Source organism: Cebus imitator, unplaced genomic scaffold, assembly GCF_001604975.1.
Source record: "Cebus imitator isolate Cc_AM_T3 unplaced genomic scaffold, Cebus_imitator-1.0 Scaffold229, whole genome shotgun sequence".
Lineage (NCBI taxonomy): Eukaryota > Metazoa > Chordata > Mammalia > Primates > Cebidae > Cebus > Cebus imitator.
In genome coordinates, this window is record NW_016107544.1 from 1,855,230 (window position 1) to 1,872,492 (window position 17,263).

General features: G+C 48.7%; 1 protein-coding gene across 2 annotated transcripts in view; it reads right to left on the minus strand.

Moving 5' to 3' along the window:
- Positions 1-2,776: 2,776 nt before the first annotated feature.
- RGS9 (regulator of G protein signaling 9) overlaps positions 2,777-17,263 on the minus strand; it is a 95,717-nt gene continuing 81,230 nt past the window's right edge. For both annotated transcript variants that reach the window (XM_017497333.1, XM_017497332.1), the window contains exons 18-19: positions 5,177-5,661; positions 2,777-3,205 (exon numbers count right to left, since the gene is read on the minus strand). In XM_017497333.1, the coding sequence (XP_017352822.1) occupies positions 3,055-3,205; positions 5,177-5,661 (636 nt within the window). In that variant the 3' untranslated portion in view covers positions 2,777-3,054. The remainder of the gene's footprint in view (positions 3,206-5,176; positions 5,662-17,263) is intronic.

A 17,263-nucleotide genomic window follows, 5' to 3' on the forward strand; every position in this document is an offset into this window, starting at 1 on the left:
CATAGCTACATTTTATAGGCATTTATCAAATATTAACCAAACAGAAATGAATTGGTCACTCCTGTCTCCTCTTGCCCCACCTCTTGCTTTATGTGGTATGTTATGGTATGGTATGTTATGTTATGTTACGATGTTACCTTATGTTACATTACATTACGTTATGTTAGTGTAACCCATTCTCCCCAAGACTGTGTAATAATTCTACTGCGGGAGAGACCAAGTGTCCATCAATATCCACTCTCCCCATCTTCCTTTCTAGTATTTGAACCTCTAGAAGTTTAGCTACTCACAAATTGGCCTAACCAAAGACTACATTTTCCAGGGTCCCTTGCAGCTAGGTATGATCATATGACCAACAGCCAACCAATAGGATGTGAATGGAAATGACGCATGCTGCTTCCCGGTTGTGAACTTAAGATGAAGCCAATTTCCCACCATTGCCTCCTTTTCAGTTATCTCCCTGGGCATGGGCATGGGTGTGGGGGTGGTGAACTAGCTTCAATCACTACATCAAGGCACTGGACATAGAAATCACCTGGGAAAGGCTCTAAAAAACAACCCAGTTTCACAGCTCTCTGTGTGTGGCCGAGACAGCAGGATCTTTTCCCAGTGGATTCTCATGTCCAGACAAGATGGAGAATCATCATACTTGTGACCAGGGGATGGGTGGAGCAATAAGATAAAAAAAATATTGGCCCCTGGATTTCTTTTCTCTTCCCTAGTCTCCATTCACTACCAGCCCATGACCCGGACCGCCTTACTGCCTTTAGGCAACTCTGTGTTATAGACAGAAACTCTTTCATGTTTGAACCACTTCCTTCTTTCTGAGATCTGTTTATTGCTAAATTTAACCTGGACTTTATGTAATCCAACCAGTGGATTCTGGAACCTTTTGTCATTGATGCTGTATCCATGTGGATCTTTGTTTCCATGTGGGCTTAGTTTCTTTTTAGGACCCTGGGGGCTTAGGAGAGGAACACTTAAACAATGACATTCAAACCTAGGGTTGTGATTCTCCTTGTTTCTTGACATTGGCTGGTAGTAGGCTAAGGGTGTGGATTGCTTCTCCATTCATCTTATTTTAGATCAGGGTTGCAAATAAAGGCATCAGGTTTACAGCTCACTCACTCTTCCAAGAAAGGCCCAGACTCTTTCATTTACATTCTGAGAGACAATTTTTCTTAGCCCTTTGTGAGTGACTCTTGTGAGCCCAATGAAACAGAATCAGTAAAACCTAAAATGAGCAATGGCCTTTAAGTGTTGAAACATCTGTGTTTTCCCTACAGTGATTAGCAAAATCTAGGTTTCGGCCACACACCCACCCAACATTCATTTGTAGAAGTGTGCAGAGATGAGTCAGCAACCCCGGTATTTATGGACTAAATAAGTTGTCAGAGGGTAAAAGCAAGTCAGGGGCTCTTATCTACTAATTGAATTCTGAGGAAGTTGAGGGCTAAAGGGGAGGGATATAATGAGTGGTTTGGCAAACCACTTGATTTTTCTTCTCCCGTGAGGACTTCCCATGCAACTTTTAAGAATTGTTTTATTCACCACATAGCCCTTCATCTCAACCCACTGTCCAATTCAATTATGATCCCAGCATGGCCCTTTGGGGCAATGCTTCCGAGCATGGGCAGAAACCAGGGACAAGTGTATAGTCTGTAATCTCTAGTGCAGGGTTTCTCAACAGTGGCACCGCTCACGTTCTGAACTGATAACCTTCTGTTGTGGGGGCTTCTGTGCATTGTAGGATACTCAGCAGCATCCCTGGCCTTTACCTACTAGATGCCAGTAGCAACCCCCACCCACTGCCCCAGTCTTGACAGCCAAAAATGTCTCCAAACACTGGCCAGCGTTCCCTGGGGGACAAAATTAACCTGATTGAGAAACACTGTCCCGGATAAATTCCGTGAGACAAGGAGTCCTACTCACAGCAACATCCCCAGGACCTAGCACAGTGTCTGGCACATAGTAGGGACTCAGTAAACACTTGTTGAGTGAGTAACTAGGAGAGGAGGTTGGAGGAGCACCCCAAAGCCCAAACCTCTAGAATTTCCCACTGGCCTGGTACAGCACAAATGAAAATGAGTGCTCAGAGATCCTACTATGGGGAACACATGGGCTTATGGCCAAGCTGCTGCAGCTCAGGATCCACCAGCATGTCCATGCCAAGGCCAAGCTCCCATGGGAGCTCCCAGCCCATGACCATGCACCATGGGGGTACGAATGCAGGATGATTCCCAGAGATGCAGGCCCTGTCTAGCAATGAGTTTGGCTCAAGGACACCCCATCAGCCTGTTCAGAACTTTCTTGGAACTGCATTACCATCTAAGACTCTCCCTGCCCAGAGGTCAGACTTGTTGCATGGTCTGGACTGTGCACACCCCCTCAACAACCGAACTCCCCCCAACACTCAACTTCAACTTTCTCCAGCTCCTGCCCTTCCTTGATCTTCCACAGGTGTTTTCTCCAACACATCTCTTGTCCATCGAATCTCACCTTGGTGTCTGCTTCTTGAAGGACCTGAACCAACACACCTGGCATTTTAGGACTGCGCCTGTTCCCAGACCTCTCTCCATTCCTGTGAGATGCCATGCCCTGGGGCATCCCATGGGGAGCTCTACTGATGAAAGCATTGTGCATAAACCAATTGAGACAAGGAGAGAGCTCTTGGAAGGGACTCGCTGTCCCTTTGTCCAGAAGATTGAAGAAGACGTGAGTTTAACTCATAAATAATAGCTCATAAATAATTAACAAAATCAGACACACACTAACATTCCAAGAAATTTAAAGTTAACCTTTTATTGGTTTTAAGGCAGCAGGGAAAGTCTTCTGGTCCACATGCTTTTCTTCGGCCCAAGGGAGGGAGGATCAGGAGGAGGAGAAAGAGTTGGCTCCTGGTAACCAGCCAGAGCATTCTTTGCCACAGTCCACCCATCTTGTCTCCCTAACCCTCCAATGTCACCCAAATGCACTTTGGTTCTCGAGCAAGTGTGTTCTGTGGTCCATTCCATGGCATCTGCCAGAACATCCTCCTGGTCCAGAGCCCCCAATTCAGCCTGCCTTTCCCTCAGCCAGGCTCTCCCAAGGGCAGATGACCTCCTTTTCTGTGGCCCGGTCACCCGACTCTCCTGTCCCAGCATCCTCTGAGTCCATCAAGCAGGTCCCACTCCCCGTGGGCACATCCATTTTGATCTGGAAAAAGCTTCATGTACAAGAGGAAAGCCAGTCATGTAGGGGCAGGCGGGACAGCACCTCCCCAAATTATCCTGAAATCCCTGAAGATGAACACATCAAGTTCATTTGCCAAAGACTGTGGTGGGGACAGGGATAGCGCAGGGGTAGAGCATTTGACTTCAAAGGCTGTGTGTGCTGTGATTGGCTCAGTGGAATCTTTTTATTGGGGATTCATATTTTCCTTTCGAATGGAAGATAATTCTACAGGTGCTTTATTTTCATTTTTGAGGAGCTTGGATTTTTATGGTTTTGATGGATTCAAGAGGTCCCTTTAGGGCATACCAGGACTTATTCATCAACTCCTTTAAACTGCCTTCTTCGGGCTGGGTGCAGTGGCTCACACTTGTAAGCCTAGCACTTTAATAGGCCAAGGTGAGTGAACCACTTGAGGTCAGGGGTTTAAGACCAGCCTGGCCAACTACCTGGGAGGCTGAAGCAAGAGAATCACTGGAACCCAGGAGGTGAAGGCTGCAGCCAGCCAAGATTGCATCACTGCACTCCAGCCTGGGTGACAGCAAAACTCTAAGAGATTGAGACCATCCTGGCTAACACAGTGAAACGCTGTCTCTATTAAAAATACAAAAAATTAGCTGGGCATGGTGGCATGTGCCTGTAATCCCAGCTACTCGAGGGGCTGAGGCACCAGAATCATTTGGACCCGGGAGGCAGAGGTTGCAGTGAGCCGAGATCATGCCACTGTACTTCAACCTGGGCGAGAGAGTGAGACTCTTGTCTCAAAAAAAATAAATAAATAAAAATAAGAAAACAAAACAAAACACCTTTTGAGGAAGTAGTGGCCCTTGAGAAGAGAGCCTTTTAAGTCCCAAGCCCATGTATGAGGCAAAGCAGCCGCTCCAAAGCTGGAATATTCCCTCTGCAGGGCCAGCTGGGAAAAATCAATAGACACACTCACACTGGATCCTGACCCCTCCCCTAAGGCAACCAGAGTCACCTGCTCCTCCCTCTCCCCCTGAGTAATACAGGCAGGAGGGATAACAACCCCGGCCTGGCTGTCCCCATGCACAACGCACAGCAGAGTCCACGTTCCTCGGGTACCCATGGCAACCTAAGATGTCTGCATGGCACATTCTTCTCCAAGCCCACGCAGGGCCAAACACAGGAGCATGTTGATTGGTGCAGGGGGGTCCCTGACTGTCTCCCCCAAAACTCATTAAGAGCAGGAGCTGATTCTCTGTGTGGCATCACTTGCAAGTTTTCTTTCTGCTCTGATCCAGGCATTATAAAGTACTCCTCAGAGCCTTAGTTCTGCACGGCTGTCTCTGGGAACTTGGGGTTCTCAGAGATCACACTTGCAGGACTACCCAAAATGAAGTTTAGAGGGACCACCCTTCAGGCAAAGGCTAGGCACTTTCATTTTCACAGAAATGGCTGCCAAATCAAGGCTCCCCGAAAGTCACCCTAAGAGACTGTGCCGAGGGGATGCAGAGGAGGGTGGGGAGGTTTTCTTAAGGGTAGGGTGAAGGGAGGCAAGGGCATTTATGGTGAGGGAGGGGGTGGAGTACCCGGAACCATGCCCAGGGCAGCCCACCACCTGCAGGTCTCGCTGCTGCCACCAATCTTTTCTGCTCTTTATAAATGCAGTGGATTTCTTAGACTAATAAGGGTCTTGGCATAGGACAAGGTCAGTGGGAGAACACACAAGGGGAAAAAAGATTTGGAAAAGTGGAAGAGATTTGGAAGATGAAAAAGAAGGACACCTGTTCCCTCTCCTCCTTCTCAGGAAGAGAGTGGAGGACAAGACTGAGTTTCTGAAGACCTCCCAGTGGCCAAGGAATCCGAGTGGGCTGCCTGGGGTATCTGCTCTCCAGGGCCCTGCTCCCCTACCCCAGTCCCCAGCCCAAAGCATGCACGTTCACATGCAGAGCCCCACACACTCACAGCCACCCACGCATATGGCACGTCCCCTTCTGGTTCTTACTTTGGTACTCTCTTGGATTTCAGTCGTGGCAGCTGCTGGCCCACGTCCCCCAAAGGCTGCACCCTCCCGTGGGACACAGCCGGGCACTTGGGTGAGAGCCTGGCAAAGACGGGTGAGGCCAGACAGCCTCGTCTCAGAAATCTGCTAAAAGACAGAGCCATGCGGGCCTTAGGAGGGGCCCTGGGCCGGCTGCGAGGCCAGGAGGTGTCGAGGGAAGCCTCACTGCTCTCTGTGACAGACGACCCACAGAGGGCCGTGGACCCGCTGCACTCTCCCTTCTGCTCCAAGCCCGAGGAGCTCTCCAAGGCCACTCTGATGGGTGAGGGGCAGATGGTGCTGCTGGGTCGCCGGATGAAGCGGCTGGGCGAGGCGAAAGGCTTCCTGGGGGAGCGGCAGGAGGAGGAGAAGGGGCTAGAAGGAGACGGGGGCATGCAGGTCCCGGTGTACACGGTCAGATGGGGGCTGGGAGCCATGTGCTGGCCCGGCTGTAGAGAAGGAAAGGAGAGACCTCAGTGGTGAGTTGCAGGGTCCCTGGGCTGTCCTTTGCTCACTTAGTCCCCTTCTAGCAACAAGAGTGCGGGCCTGGTATGGCTGCCTCCTGGGGAGCTGGGAACGGTGTCCAAGGCTACCTATGACAATGGCACAGCTTCACAGAGGCCTCCTGACAGGGGACCTGCCTGCCACCCAGCCCTGGTCACAGTCCCGGGGGCTAAGCAGTTGCATCCCTGGACATGAACTGACCTTCCTCCAGGCCAAGGATGCTGGAGTGTGGCCAGACTGCATTCCCAGTCACCCCTCAACTCCAGTCCCCAGATGATCAAGGCAGAGTACCTGCCACAGCCCATGCCCTGCCTTCTCCATCCTCTGTCCCCAACCCCAGGTCCAGAGGCATTTAAAACACTTTTAGCAGATAAGTGGAGGTGACAGAAGAAGTCCCAGTTGGTGCCTTCCTGATCGCTCCAGGCCTGAGGACACTCCTAGAGCTGCCCTGCCCAGCGTCCACAGTGACGACCCTTTTGCGATGGTCTAGCCGCAGCACCCTCCCAAACCTCCCCTCCAGCAGAGCCTGGGTGGCCAGGAAGAAAAGTTGAATGTGGAACCAGGCCAGGCCGGGGAGAAGTTAACAGCAATGCATGGCAAGGAGGTGTTCTGTGGAGGAAGAGGAAGTATCTCAGCCTTCCTGGGCCACCATGACCCCAGCCCCTATAGCATAGGGCAGGAGGGGCAAATCTGGCATTTCCAGCCCAAAGGAGCCTGAAAGCTGACAAAATGAAATTAAAATCGGAATTTTCAGTGACCGTCTGTTGTCACCCCCCTTCCCGAGGCAGAACACACTGGCCTACTGTCGGGGTTTTCTGGGTTCCCTCCTAAAGGCCTGCTGTGGCCCAAGCTGCATTAAGGCCTGGCATGAAGCTGGGCACAGTGGCTCAGAGCTGTAATCCCAGCACTTTGGGAGGCCGAGGCAGGTGGCTCACCTGAGGTCAGGAGTTTGAGACCAGCCTGACCAACATGGAGAAACCCCATCTCTATTAAAAATACAAAAAGTAGCGGGGCATGGTGGTGCGTGCCTGTAGTCCCAGCTACTCGGGAGGCTGAAGTAGGAAAATCACTTGAACCCAGAAAGCAGAGGTTGCAGTGAGCTGAGATCGTGCCACTGCACTCCAGCCTGGGTGACAGAGCAAGACTCAGTCAAAAAAAAAAAAAAAGGGCCAGGCACGGTGGCTCACGCCTGTAATCCTGTAATCCCAGAACTTTGGTAGGCTGATACGGGTGGATCACAAGGTTAGGAGTTTGAGACCAGCCTGGCCAATATGGTGAAACCCCATCTCTATTAAAAATACAAAAAGTAGCGGGGCATGGTGGTGCGTGCCTGTAGTCCCAGCTACTCGGGAGGCTGAAGTAGGAAAATCACTTGAACCCAGAAAGCAGAGGTTGCAGTGAGCTGAGATTGCGCCACCATACTCCAGCCTGGGCAGCAGAGTAAGACTTCATCTCAAAAAAAAAAAAGTCCAGCATGAACAATCTGGGGATGCACCGGTCCTGCGACAAGGAGGTGAGAGGCTCCGGAACAGTCAGTGCAAAAATGGCCTAACACACAGCACAGCCACATAGTTGCCCTGCTCAGTGAGAGCTGCGTGACTCCAGGGTCCGGGCACTGCCCTGGGGCTGAAGGAGGCAGCCTGGTGCCTGAGCAGGCAGCTCCTGCAGAAGGCTGCCTGGCTATCATCATCTGCACGGGCAGGTCCCAGCCTGAATGGGGAAAGGCAGGCACACCCTAGAACAGCGTTGGGGGGAAAAAGTCCAGGGGGCCACCGAGGGCGCGGCCAGGCATGGAGGACGCGTCTTATTCCCTCCCATCAGCTCCCTGACAAGATTCTGTTCCCAAACAGCAGCTCAGAGCCCATGATTCTGCCTCATTGCCCAGAATTCCATTGGCCAGCAGAACAGAGGCCAACCTGGCCAACATGGAGAAACCCTGTCTCTACTAAAAAAAAAAAAAAAAAAAAAATTAGCTGGCTATGGTGACAGGTGACTGCAATCCCAGCTACTCAGGAGGCTGAAGCAGGAGAATCACTTGAACCTGGGAGGCATAGGTTGCAATGAGCTGAGATCACGCCACTGCACTCCAGCCTGGGTGACAGTGCAAGACTTAATCAAAAAATAAGCCCAGGACCATGGGGTTATTATAGTAATAACAATCACGTTAATTCACAGTGAGAACACAGCAAATGTGAGGCCCTGGGCTGAGCACTTTACTCAATAATCATGAATTATTGCATTTGCAATCACTATAGTGGATTATTCTGTACTCCACAGAGCTACCCGGTGAGGCAATTGTTAGTATCCCCATTTTACAGATGAGGACATTAATGCTTTGAGAAGTCCAGCCACTCCTCCAGAGACACCCCACTGTGAACGGGAGGTGGGGTTCAGGCTTTGAAACCCTACTGGGTGACTCAGAGTCGGCACAATCTTTCCTGTTCTTTACAAATGCAATGGATTTCCTAGACTAATAGCGAGTCTTGGGATGGGACAAGGTGAGTGGAAGAATATATAAGGGGAAAAAAGATTTGGAAAAACGAAAAAGATTTGGAAGACGAAAAAGAAGGACACCTGTTCCTTCTCCTTCTTCTCAGGAAGAGAGTGGAGGACAAAACTGAGTTTCTGAAAACTTGCCAGTGACCAAGGGATCCAAGTGGGTTCCCTGGAGTGTCTGTTCTCCCAGGCCCTGCTCCCACACCCCAGTCCCCAGCACTGGTGGGATGTCTCAGTGTGGTCTGCAGATCAGCCACATCGGAATCACTCAGGGTGCTTGGTACAAAGGCAGAACCTGGCCCCGCCCCAGTCCCACCGAAGTAGAATATCAGGGGGTATGACTCAGGTAAAGCATTTCTAGCTGATATCTGAGATTATTCTGCCCTGTAAGCTTAAAGGACTCTGCACTAAGCTTCTGATCCCTTCCCTTCTATAGGGAGGTACAACTCTACTTAGAACACATTCTGCAAAGAATATACAGCAGGGAAAGCTGGGCCTTGATTAGGGGCTTGAGCGACAGCTGTTAGGTGGAAGAGGATGGCTCTTAGATGTGTCAAGTGTCTACCACCTGCTAGGCGTTCTGCTTATCGATAACCACCCCATTTTAGAGACCAGAACATGGAGGCCCACAGGGGTTCATTACCCTTTCCCAGCTCTCATGACTAGCCAGCGGCTGTGGCATGTAGAATTCTGAGATGACCCCGGGATTCCCACCCCTGCCCTTGAGTGTGCACATGAACCATACATGTGATGGGGCACTCACTCCCAGTCAGGCTATGTAACGACGTGTAGCTGACTTTTAAAAACGGGGAGTGTCTAGGTGAACTCCAGCTGGTCACAGGAGCCCTTTCCTCCTCAGTCTGGAGGCCAGAGGCAGAAGGCAGAGAGATTGGAAGCCTGGCAAGGATTCAGCTGGGGAGAAGGTCTCCATGGCCGGCCTTGAAGATGCAGGGGCCACGTGTCAGGGAATGCGGGTGGCCCCTTGGTGCTGAAAGCAGCCCCCAGCTGACAGCCAGAAAGAAGACAGAGGCCTGAGTCTTAAGGAACTGAATCCTGCCAGCAACCCAAATGGGCTTGGAAGCAGATTCTTCTCAGGAGCATCCAGACGAGAACCTTTCAGCCTGACATTCACCTTGAACATGAGACCCTGTGCTGAGAACCCGGCTGTTGTAGTCTAAGATTTGTTGAAGTCCTTGCCCCTTGCAAGTGATGGTATTAGGAAGTCAGGTCTTTGGGAGGTGATCAGGTCATGAGGGCAGAACCTTTGTGAAGAGGATCAGTACCCTTATGAAAGAGATCCCAGAGCACTAGCTCAGCCCTTCCACCATGTGAAGACACAGCAAAGAGACTCCATCTGTGAACTACAAAGTGGGACTCCACCAGACCCCAGATTTGTTGGGGCCTCCATTACAAACATCCCAGCTTTCAGAACTGTGGGAAATGTTTGTTGTTGATAAGCCCCCCAGTTTATGGAATTTTGTTACAGACACCTAAACAAGACATTGGCCAAATGTCTCCAAGAAAACAGCTAATTTAAGTGGCTGTTGCTGTGGTCATTGTTATGAAACAATAGAAAACCGAAGGAGTGACTAAATGTGAATCTGAGGCCAGGTCTGTGAGACCCAGAGGGCCTTTGTTTCCCTATTGATTCATATTGCCATCCAAAAATACCAAAACTAAGAACTTGGCTTTGTCAAGAGAGATAAAGGATTAACTTCCATTCTACTTCCTCAGAATTTGAGATAAACTTCTATCATCCCGTTATACAGATAAGACAACTGAGGCTTATAGATACAACGCAACTTGACAAAAATCATAGTTAGTGACTGGATCAGCCTCTCCATATGCCCTCCCCAAACTTCTACAGGGAGGTGCAGATCCAAGTGCTTTCTTCCCACCCTCCTACCTCTCTCTGCTTTTCTCTGACTCCACTCCTCTCCTAGAACCTTCTCTTTTCTGGAATGAATGACAGACAGGTGAGGAGGATGGCCACTTACCTGGCCTGAGATGGTCCTTTCTTCTGGGCAAATGACCATTAGCCTTATTGGTCCTGGACAATCTAAGCGGGATGTCTTTTCCAGCCGCTCCCACCAGGGAACCACAATTCCCCACCTTGGTCCCTCCATGGAGGCCTGGGGCTCTACTTGGAGACCCAGCCCTTCCAGCCCATGCCCCACCTACCATTGGTGTGAGGTAGGAAGCAGTGGCATGCATGACACATGGCAAAGAAATGTAACACACCAGAGACACAGTGAAGGGGAGTTTGGCATTCTTTTGTTTCGTGCTGCTTTTTTTTATTATGCAAGGGAACCAAGAGAAGGGGGTAAAGGAGCATGAAATGGAAGAGGTGCGTTAACATGGGAACACAATCACAGGCATTTTAATGAATGGCAAAGCAGATAGTGCAGAGAGATACAATTCAATTTCTGTCCTCAGAAAGTGTTGAGAATTTCAAGGAGACCTTGGAGCCACCTGAACTTCCACTTCATGGGAGCAGGAAGGTGAGCAGATGGCCACATTCACGTGCAGCATGCAGTGTGCAAAGTCCCCTCTTTCAGTGCCTTCCCACTCTCCCCTTCCCCATCGCCCCCAAGCAAATGTGCAACGTTAGCCCCATAGGGAAAAGTCTGCCCCTTTTCATCCATGGGATGAACCCCTACTGGTCATCCCATTTGACACAGTCTAGCACAAGACCTTCTCAGTCAGAAATGACCCTTACTTCAGTCATGACACTCAGGATTACAGGACTAGCAGGACTACACTCAGTGACTACCGGTCACTACACTGTTGCTGGTCAGTCCTCTCCTAGAAGCGGCAGACAGAGGACATGACATCAACTTCTCACTCTCCTCCCCTCAAATATATCCTAATGTTCCCTGGAGAGCTGGAGGACCACACTGCAAAATTCTCAAAGAACAGAGAAGATAGATGGTTTGAGAGACAATGTTTTAAATATCGCTCAGGAGATACCTTAAATAAAGAATAATGAGTTACTTTACTGGACAACACCAACAGCTGAAAGAAAGCACAAGCTTACTCTAAGACTGAAGCTACTAGGTGATGGTGATGATGGTGGTGTATTAATGTTGATGGTGATGATGAGGATGGCGGTGATGATATGATGATGATGGTGATGGTGATTATGGTAGTGATGGTGGTGTTGATGGTGATGATTATGATGATGATGGTGATGATAATGATGATGATGGTGAGGATGCTATGATGGTAATGATGATGGTGATGGCGATGGTGGTAATGGTGGTGATGATCATGATGGTGAGGATGGGATGATGGTGATGGTGATGGTGGTGATGGTGGTGATGGTGATGGTGAGGATGGTATGATGGTGATGATGATGGTGATGGCGATGGTGGTAATGGTGGTGATGGTGATGATGGTAAGGATGGGATGATGGTGATGATGATGGTGATGGTGGTGGTGGTGATGGTGGTGATGGTGGTGATGGTGATGATGATGGTGAGGATGGTATGATGGTGATGATGATGGTGATGGCAATGGTGGTAATGGTGGTGATGATGATGATGGTGAGGATGGGATGATGGTGTTAGTGATGGTGATGGTGGTAATGGTGGTGATGGTGATGATGATGGTGAGGATGGTATGATGGTGATGATGATGGTGATGGCGATGGTGGTAATGGTGGTGATGATGATGATGGTGAGGATGGGATGATGGTGATAGTGATGGTGATGGTGGTAATGGTGGTGATGGTGATGATGGTAAGGATGGAATGATGGTGATGGTGATGGTGGTAATGGTGGCGATGGTAATGACGGCGATAGTGATGGTTACAGTGGTAATGATGGTGATGGTGATAAGGGGATAGTGACAGTGATGAAGTGGCGACAATGATGATGGTGGTGATGATGATGATAGCAGCTAGTGTTCATTGAGTGTTTATAATAGGCCGGGCATAGTCCTAGCTCTTTACTCATACTTTGTCCCTGGCCCTTGTATTTTTACTTAATATTCCTAATGAAAGCAGTTTTTTCTCTAAAAGTCAAGTTGGAAAATGGAATTCTATAAAGGAAATTCTTGTACATTACAGAATAATATATATCCTAGCACAAGCTATACACCCCATGGATAGAAAGGTTGTTAAGTTGTTTAAAATATAAGGAATTAAAAGATGTGTAAGGACATGGCATAACAGAGATTATCATAATGATTTAACTATATTAATATTGTCCAAATAAATGTTTATTTTTTATGCTGTTTGGGGTTTCAATGGCTCTTGTAGGACACAGTTTAAAAGTTAGCAGGAGAAGCTGCCACCTACTGGAACAAAAGCGACAGCCACAGATGCTCTTGCAAGCCCTCAGAATCTGCAATCCCTTTGCTACCAAACATGAGAATTTCCTGGTGGACTCCAAGGTGGGAGCAGAGCACTGGCATACACTTAAGTTGGGGAGAAGCAGGTGTGAGAGTGGAAAAGAGCTGCTACCTGGAGTTGAGATCATGGTGAAGCCACACAAATGCATACATCCCTGAGTCCCTAGGAGCTGCATAGAGCTTTCCAGAATGGATGGTCCCAGTTGGCACTAGTCCTGATCACCAATGAACTGTCCTGCCCATGACCCCTCTGCTGATCTCCCCAAACCTCTACTACCCTCATCAGGCTAGGAGTCCTTGCCAACCCCTCCAAAAACATTATGTGGCTTTCCTGTAATGTCACACCATTTGGGTTGTCTTTCCCGTTAAACAGCAAATGCCTTAAGGGTCTCTCTTGCTCAGTGGTGATCCCCAGCACCTAGCAGGATGCTGGGCATGTAATAGGTGCTGAATGTCTCTGTTGAATGTTGAGTGGTTGTAACAGATAGAGGAAAACTGGTACCAAAGCCTGACCCCTGTATTCACAGAAGCTAGAACTCTGGATCCCAGCCCTGGCAGATTACAAGAAGCAAGAGAGTGAGCAAGAAAGAGAGAATGAGAGAAGAGGGGAAAATAAAGGGAGAGGGAGGAGAAAGAGAGTATTATTTCTGAGCGTCCACCCCAAACCAGACATTCTTTACTATCAAGACCCTTCTAAGAGAAATTATAACTTCAGAGAGGTTGAAGGTCAAAGTCACCCAGCTAAAATATCAAAACTATGTCTGCCTAACCCCAAAGTCTACATTCCTCCGTATAGCATTCAAGCCTGGCTTCAGAACAAAACTGATACCATCTAGCTTCGAGAATTAAAATTCTTGGAACTGCGAGACAGAGATGTGTTCATTCAGTGATGTTTAAGGATCAACCCTTTACAAGTGCTGGTCTGACCGGAAGCTGATAGGGAGCGGGTTTCTTAAAGTTCTGCATCGAAAGTAGCCAATGATTGCTGGAAGACAGCCCCTCCCTCCTTCCTGTGGCCATCCCACAGCATTTCCCATTGACAACGTTGCTGAGAATTCCAAAGGTTTCCTGAACGGCTGCTTGGCTGACCAAGGAGTATCATGCAATGTACGTCTCTCTGTGCCACCTTCAGACATATAGCAAATTCCAGATAAAGAGATGAGATTCTTCTTCCCTCTTGCAGCTTGACAACCTTCTACTCGACTGTTTGGTTCAATATCCATCATCACTGCCTTGCAGTAACTGTCGAAAACTTCTCCTGCAGCCACACGGCCTTGCTTCCGCAATGCTCTCAGCAAATGCCTCAAATGCTCCTTAATCATGAAAATTGATCTTACCTTAACTTAGCCTTCAGCTTCCTTCCCTTCCACTTCCAAATCTCTTTGAGTTGCAACATCAGAGAGTGAACTATTCTTCTCTAAGACCAATCTGGACTTTGGTCTGATCCCCTCCATTTTTTTTCCAAGGCTTTCTCTTATCAGTTATTCTTTATTTGAACTCCCCAGGATCATCCCCTCACTTGGCAAGCACCCCTACCACACGCTGTCCTTGGAAAATGCCTCCTCTCAATCCTCCATCATCTAAGTTACCACCACATTCACCTTCCTCCCAAACTTCTGGAAATGGTCATCTACACACAGCCCACTCTCCTCACTTCCAACACCTTCTCCCTTATTCCCATAAAAGTGACTTCTCCCCTCACTATTCTGCTGAAATCGCCCACTCAAAAAATCCCCGGTGATTTCCTAACTGCTAAATCCAGTGGTCTCTGCCAGTCCTCAACCTGCTCGACTTCTTGATTCGGCAGGACAGGATGGGCTATGCTACAGTAACTCCAAACTCTCCCTGACTTCTTATAATGAAGGTCTGCTTTTTGTTCACATGAAGTCCTATGTGGGCCAGGAGGGATTCCTGCATGTGGCGGCGGTGCTGTGTGGAAGACGATGTAGACGCCCAGGTCCACAGCAGGGGATGAGATGGAGGTGGGGTCAGGCTCTGACCCACCTCAGCAGAGCCCATGTCTATTGGCCACAACTAGACATGTGGCCCCAGCTAGCTGCAGGGTGACGGAAGTGGAAAGGCGCCCAGGGACTATCCAGGGGGCACTAACTGTCTCTGCTCATCACTGCTGGCCACCCACACACATTCCCTGTTCATCTTCTCAGGGATGCCTCCTAACAGCTCTCCTGCTCCATTCTTAACTCTTCTCTCTCTTCTTACACCTTTAAAATGTGGCCTCGTCCATGCTTCCACTTTAGCCTTCTTTTCTCTCCCCATCCACTCTCTGGCCCTTGGGTTCTACCCACTATCACATCTTCAACAGTCACTTCTGGGTCAATGAACCTAACTAAAATTACTCCCCTTCCTTAATTCAAAACTACTCAAACCCACTTTCCTTTCCATCAGAACACTTATTTCTATCTACTGCCTATCCCCACACCCCCAGCTAAAACACAAACTCGATGAAATAAGACTTGACGGTCTTACTCAGTTCTATATTCCTTACACCTAGAAGAGGAATGGATGAGAAATATCTCTTTCCAGAAGCACATTTTCTACTTTGTATTGGGACCTAGGAGTAGGGGGAGGTCCAGGTGAATAAAGATTTGAATGCTTGATTTCATGGCACAGTAAAATTCTAAACCAATCTCTCTGTTTGCTTGGTAGTTGTCAGAAATTTCAGAGCAAAATTTAATGCTAAAAAATATATATAACATTCAGTTGTGATAACCCAGTCATCCAAGGTTCACTGTGTACAAACTACGTTTTAAAATTGGTTTGCAATCTATCATTTTAGACATTCTATCATACGGTATTACAGTATTATGAGCTGCCTCAAATCCCTTGTGCAAGAAGGGAGAACTATAATTATTAACCACAGCTCTCTGCCTTCCACATGGAAAATTCTACACAATCTTTGAGGTCCAGTTTCCCTGATGCCTCCAGATAGGATCATTCACTTCCTCCTTGACCTTCTCCTCTGTTCTGTTTGCTCCACAATGAGAGTCCTGATACCCTCTGTGTCAATGAGTTGTACAGTGTGTCTGTCTCTTTCCTAGCCCGGAACTCCTTGAGGGGCTTTGCAGGCTCCCAGTGTCTGGTACATAAGTTCTCTGTGGCTGGGCACAGTGGCTCATGCCTGTAATTCCAGCACTTTGAGAGACCAAGGTGGGTGGATCACTTGAAGTCAGGTGTTTGAGACCAGCTTGGTCAACATGGTGAAACCTCGTCTCTACTGAAAATACAAAAATTAGCTGGGCGTGGTGGTGGATGCCTGTAATCCCAGCTACTGGGGAGGCTGAGGCAGGAGAATCACTTAAACTTGGGAGGCTGAGGCTGTAGTGAGCCGGGATGGCACCACTGCATTCCAGCCTGGATGACAAAGCAAGACTCCATCTCAAAAAAAAAAAAAAGAAAAGAAAAAGATCTCTGTAAATGTTTATTACATGAATGGTGTATACATTTTCATCTGGGACTCCAAACCTCCATGATGCCTCCCCAACTACTAACACAAAATCCAGGTCTCTTTCATAATCGATAACTTTCTTAACATCACCTTTATCTTAGGAGGATCAAAATCTCTGGGTCTTATTTAATTTCTTCTCCTGCATCACCCCATTTCAATCGGGTCCTATCCACCTGCTTCCAGCATCTCTCCTCTTCCCTCTGAAACCACCACCACTCCCTTAATATACACGGAGACCAGAGCAACCACTTCTTAATCCGTCTTCACTCCTCAGCTCCTGATCATTCAGCGTGCTGAAGCTCTTCAAACATCCAGGCTACCAACTGCAAGCCCATGCTGTGTCTAACCCTGAGGACACAAAACCCCACAAGACACGGTCTCTCCTTTTTAAGGAGTTTTCCAGCTCAGTGAGAGAAAAAGACACAGAAACAACTGTTTCAATACAGTGCAGCATTCATAGACAGAGGTAGGAGCAGAATGGAAGGAGAGCCAGAGAAGGGGCATCTAAACCAGCCAGGGGTAGGTGGGGAGTGGCATCTATGAGACTACAGAAGAGTCCACGTTCCTTGGTACATCTTCAAGCCACTACCCTCCCAGCTTTGCTTCCTGGACCCTGTGCTCAGGGCCACCAAATGGTTACGAGAGCTGTGTGCTGCTCAGGGGCACCTGGCCAAGGGGCTGGAATGCAGTGGCGCCATCCCACCTGAAATCCAGCCAGGTGTTATAAGGGCACCTACTTGAAGGGAGCACCTTCTCACCTTCTCCTGACCCCACAAGCTCCCTAGAGGCCAGCAGTTGCCCTGCCTCGGCTCTGCCCACACACCTTGCAGCATCCACTCCCCAACATCTCTATCTGATGATACCTACTCTCCTTCAAGACCCACCTCAAGCACGCCTCCTCCAAAACCCTCATCATGATTCCCCCGCCAAACAATTCTCTCCCATCTCTGGGGTCCTCCAGTGTGGTCTCAATCAAGGATCATTATCCTGGATCATCATCCAGTCTCACTGCATCCTGCTTCCTCTTACAGCTGTTTGCATCCATGCACCTTGTCAGTGCCTTGAGGCCAGAGACCATTTTGTCCATTTTTGTATCCACCATAGCACTAACCACAGATTCTTACACAAAACAGGTATTTAAAATATATCTATGGGGCAGGTGCAGTGGCTCATGCCTGTAATCCCAGCACTTTGGGAGGCTGAGGTGGGCGGATCACTTGAGCCCAGGAAAT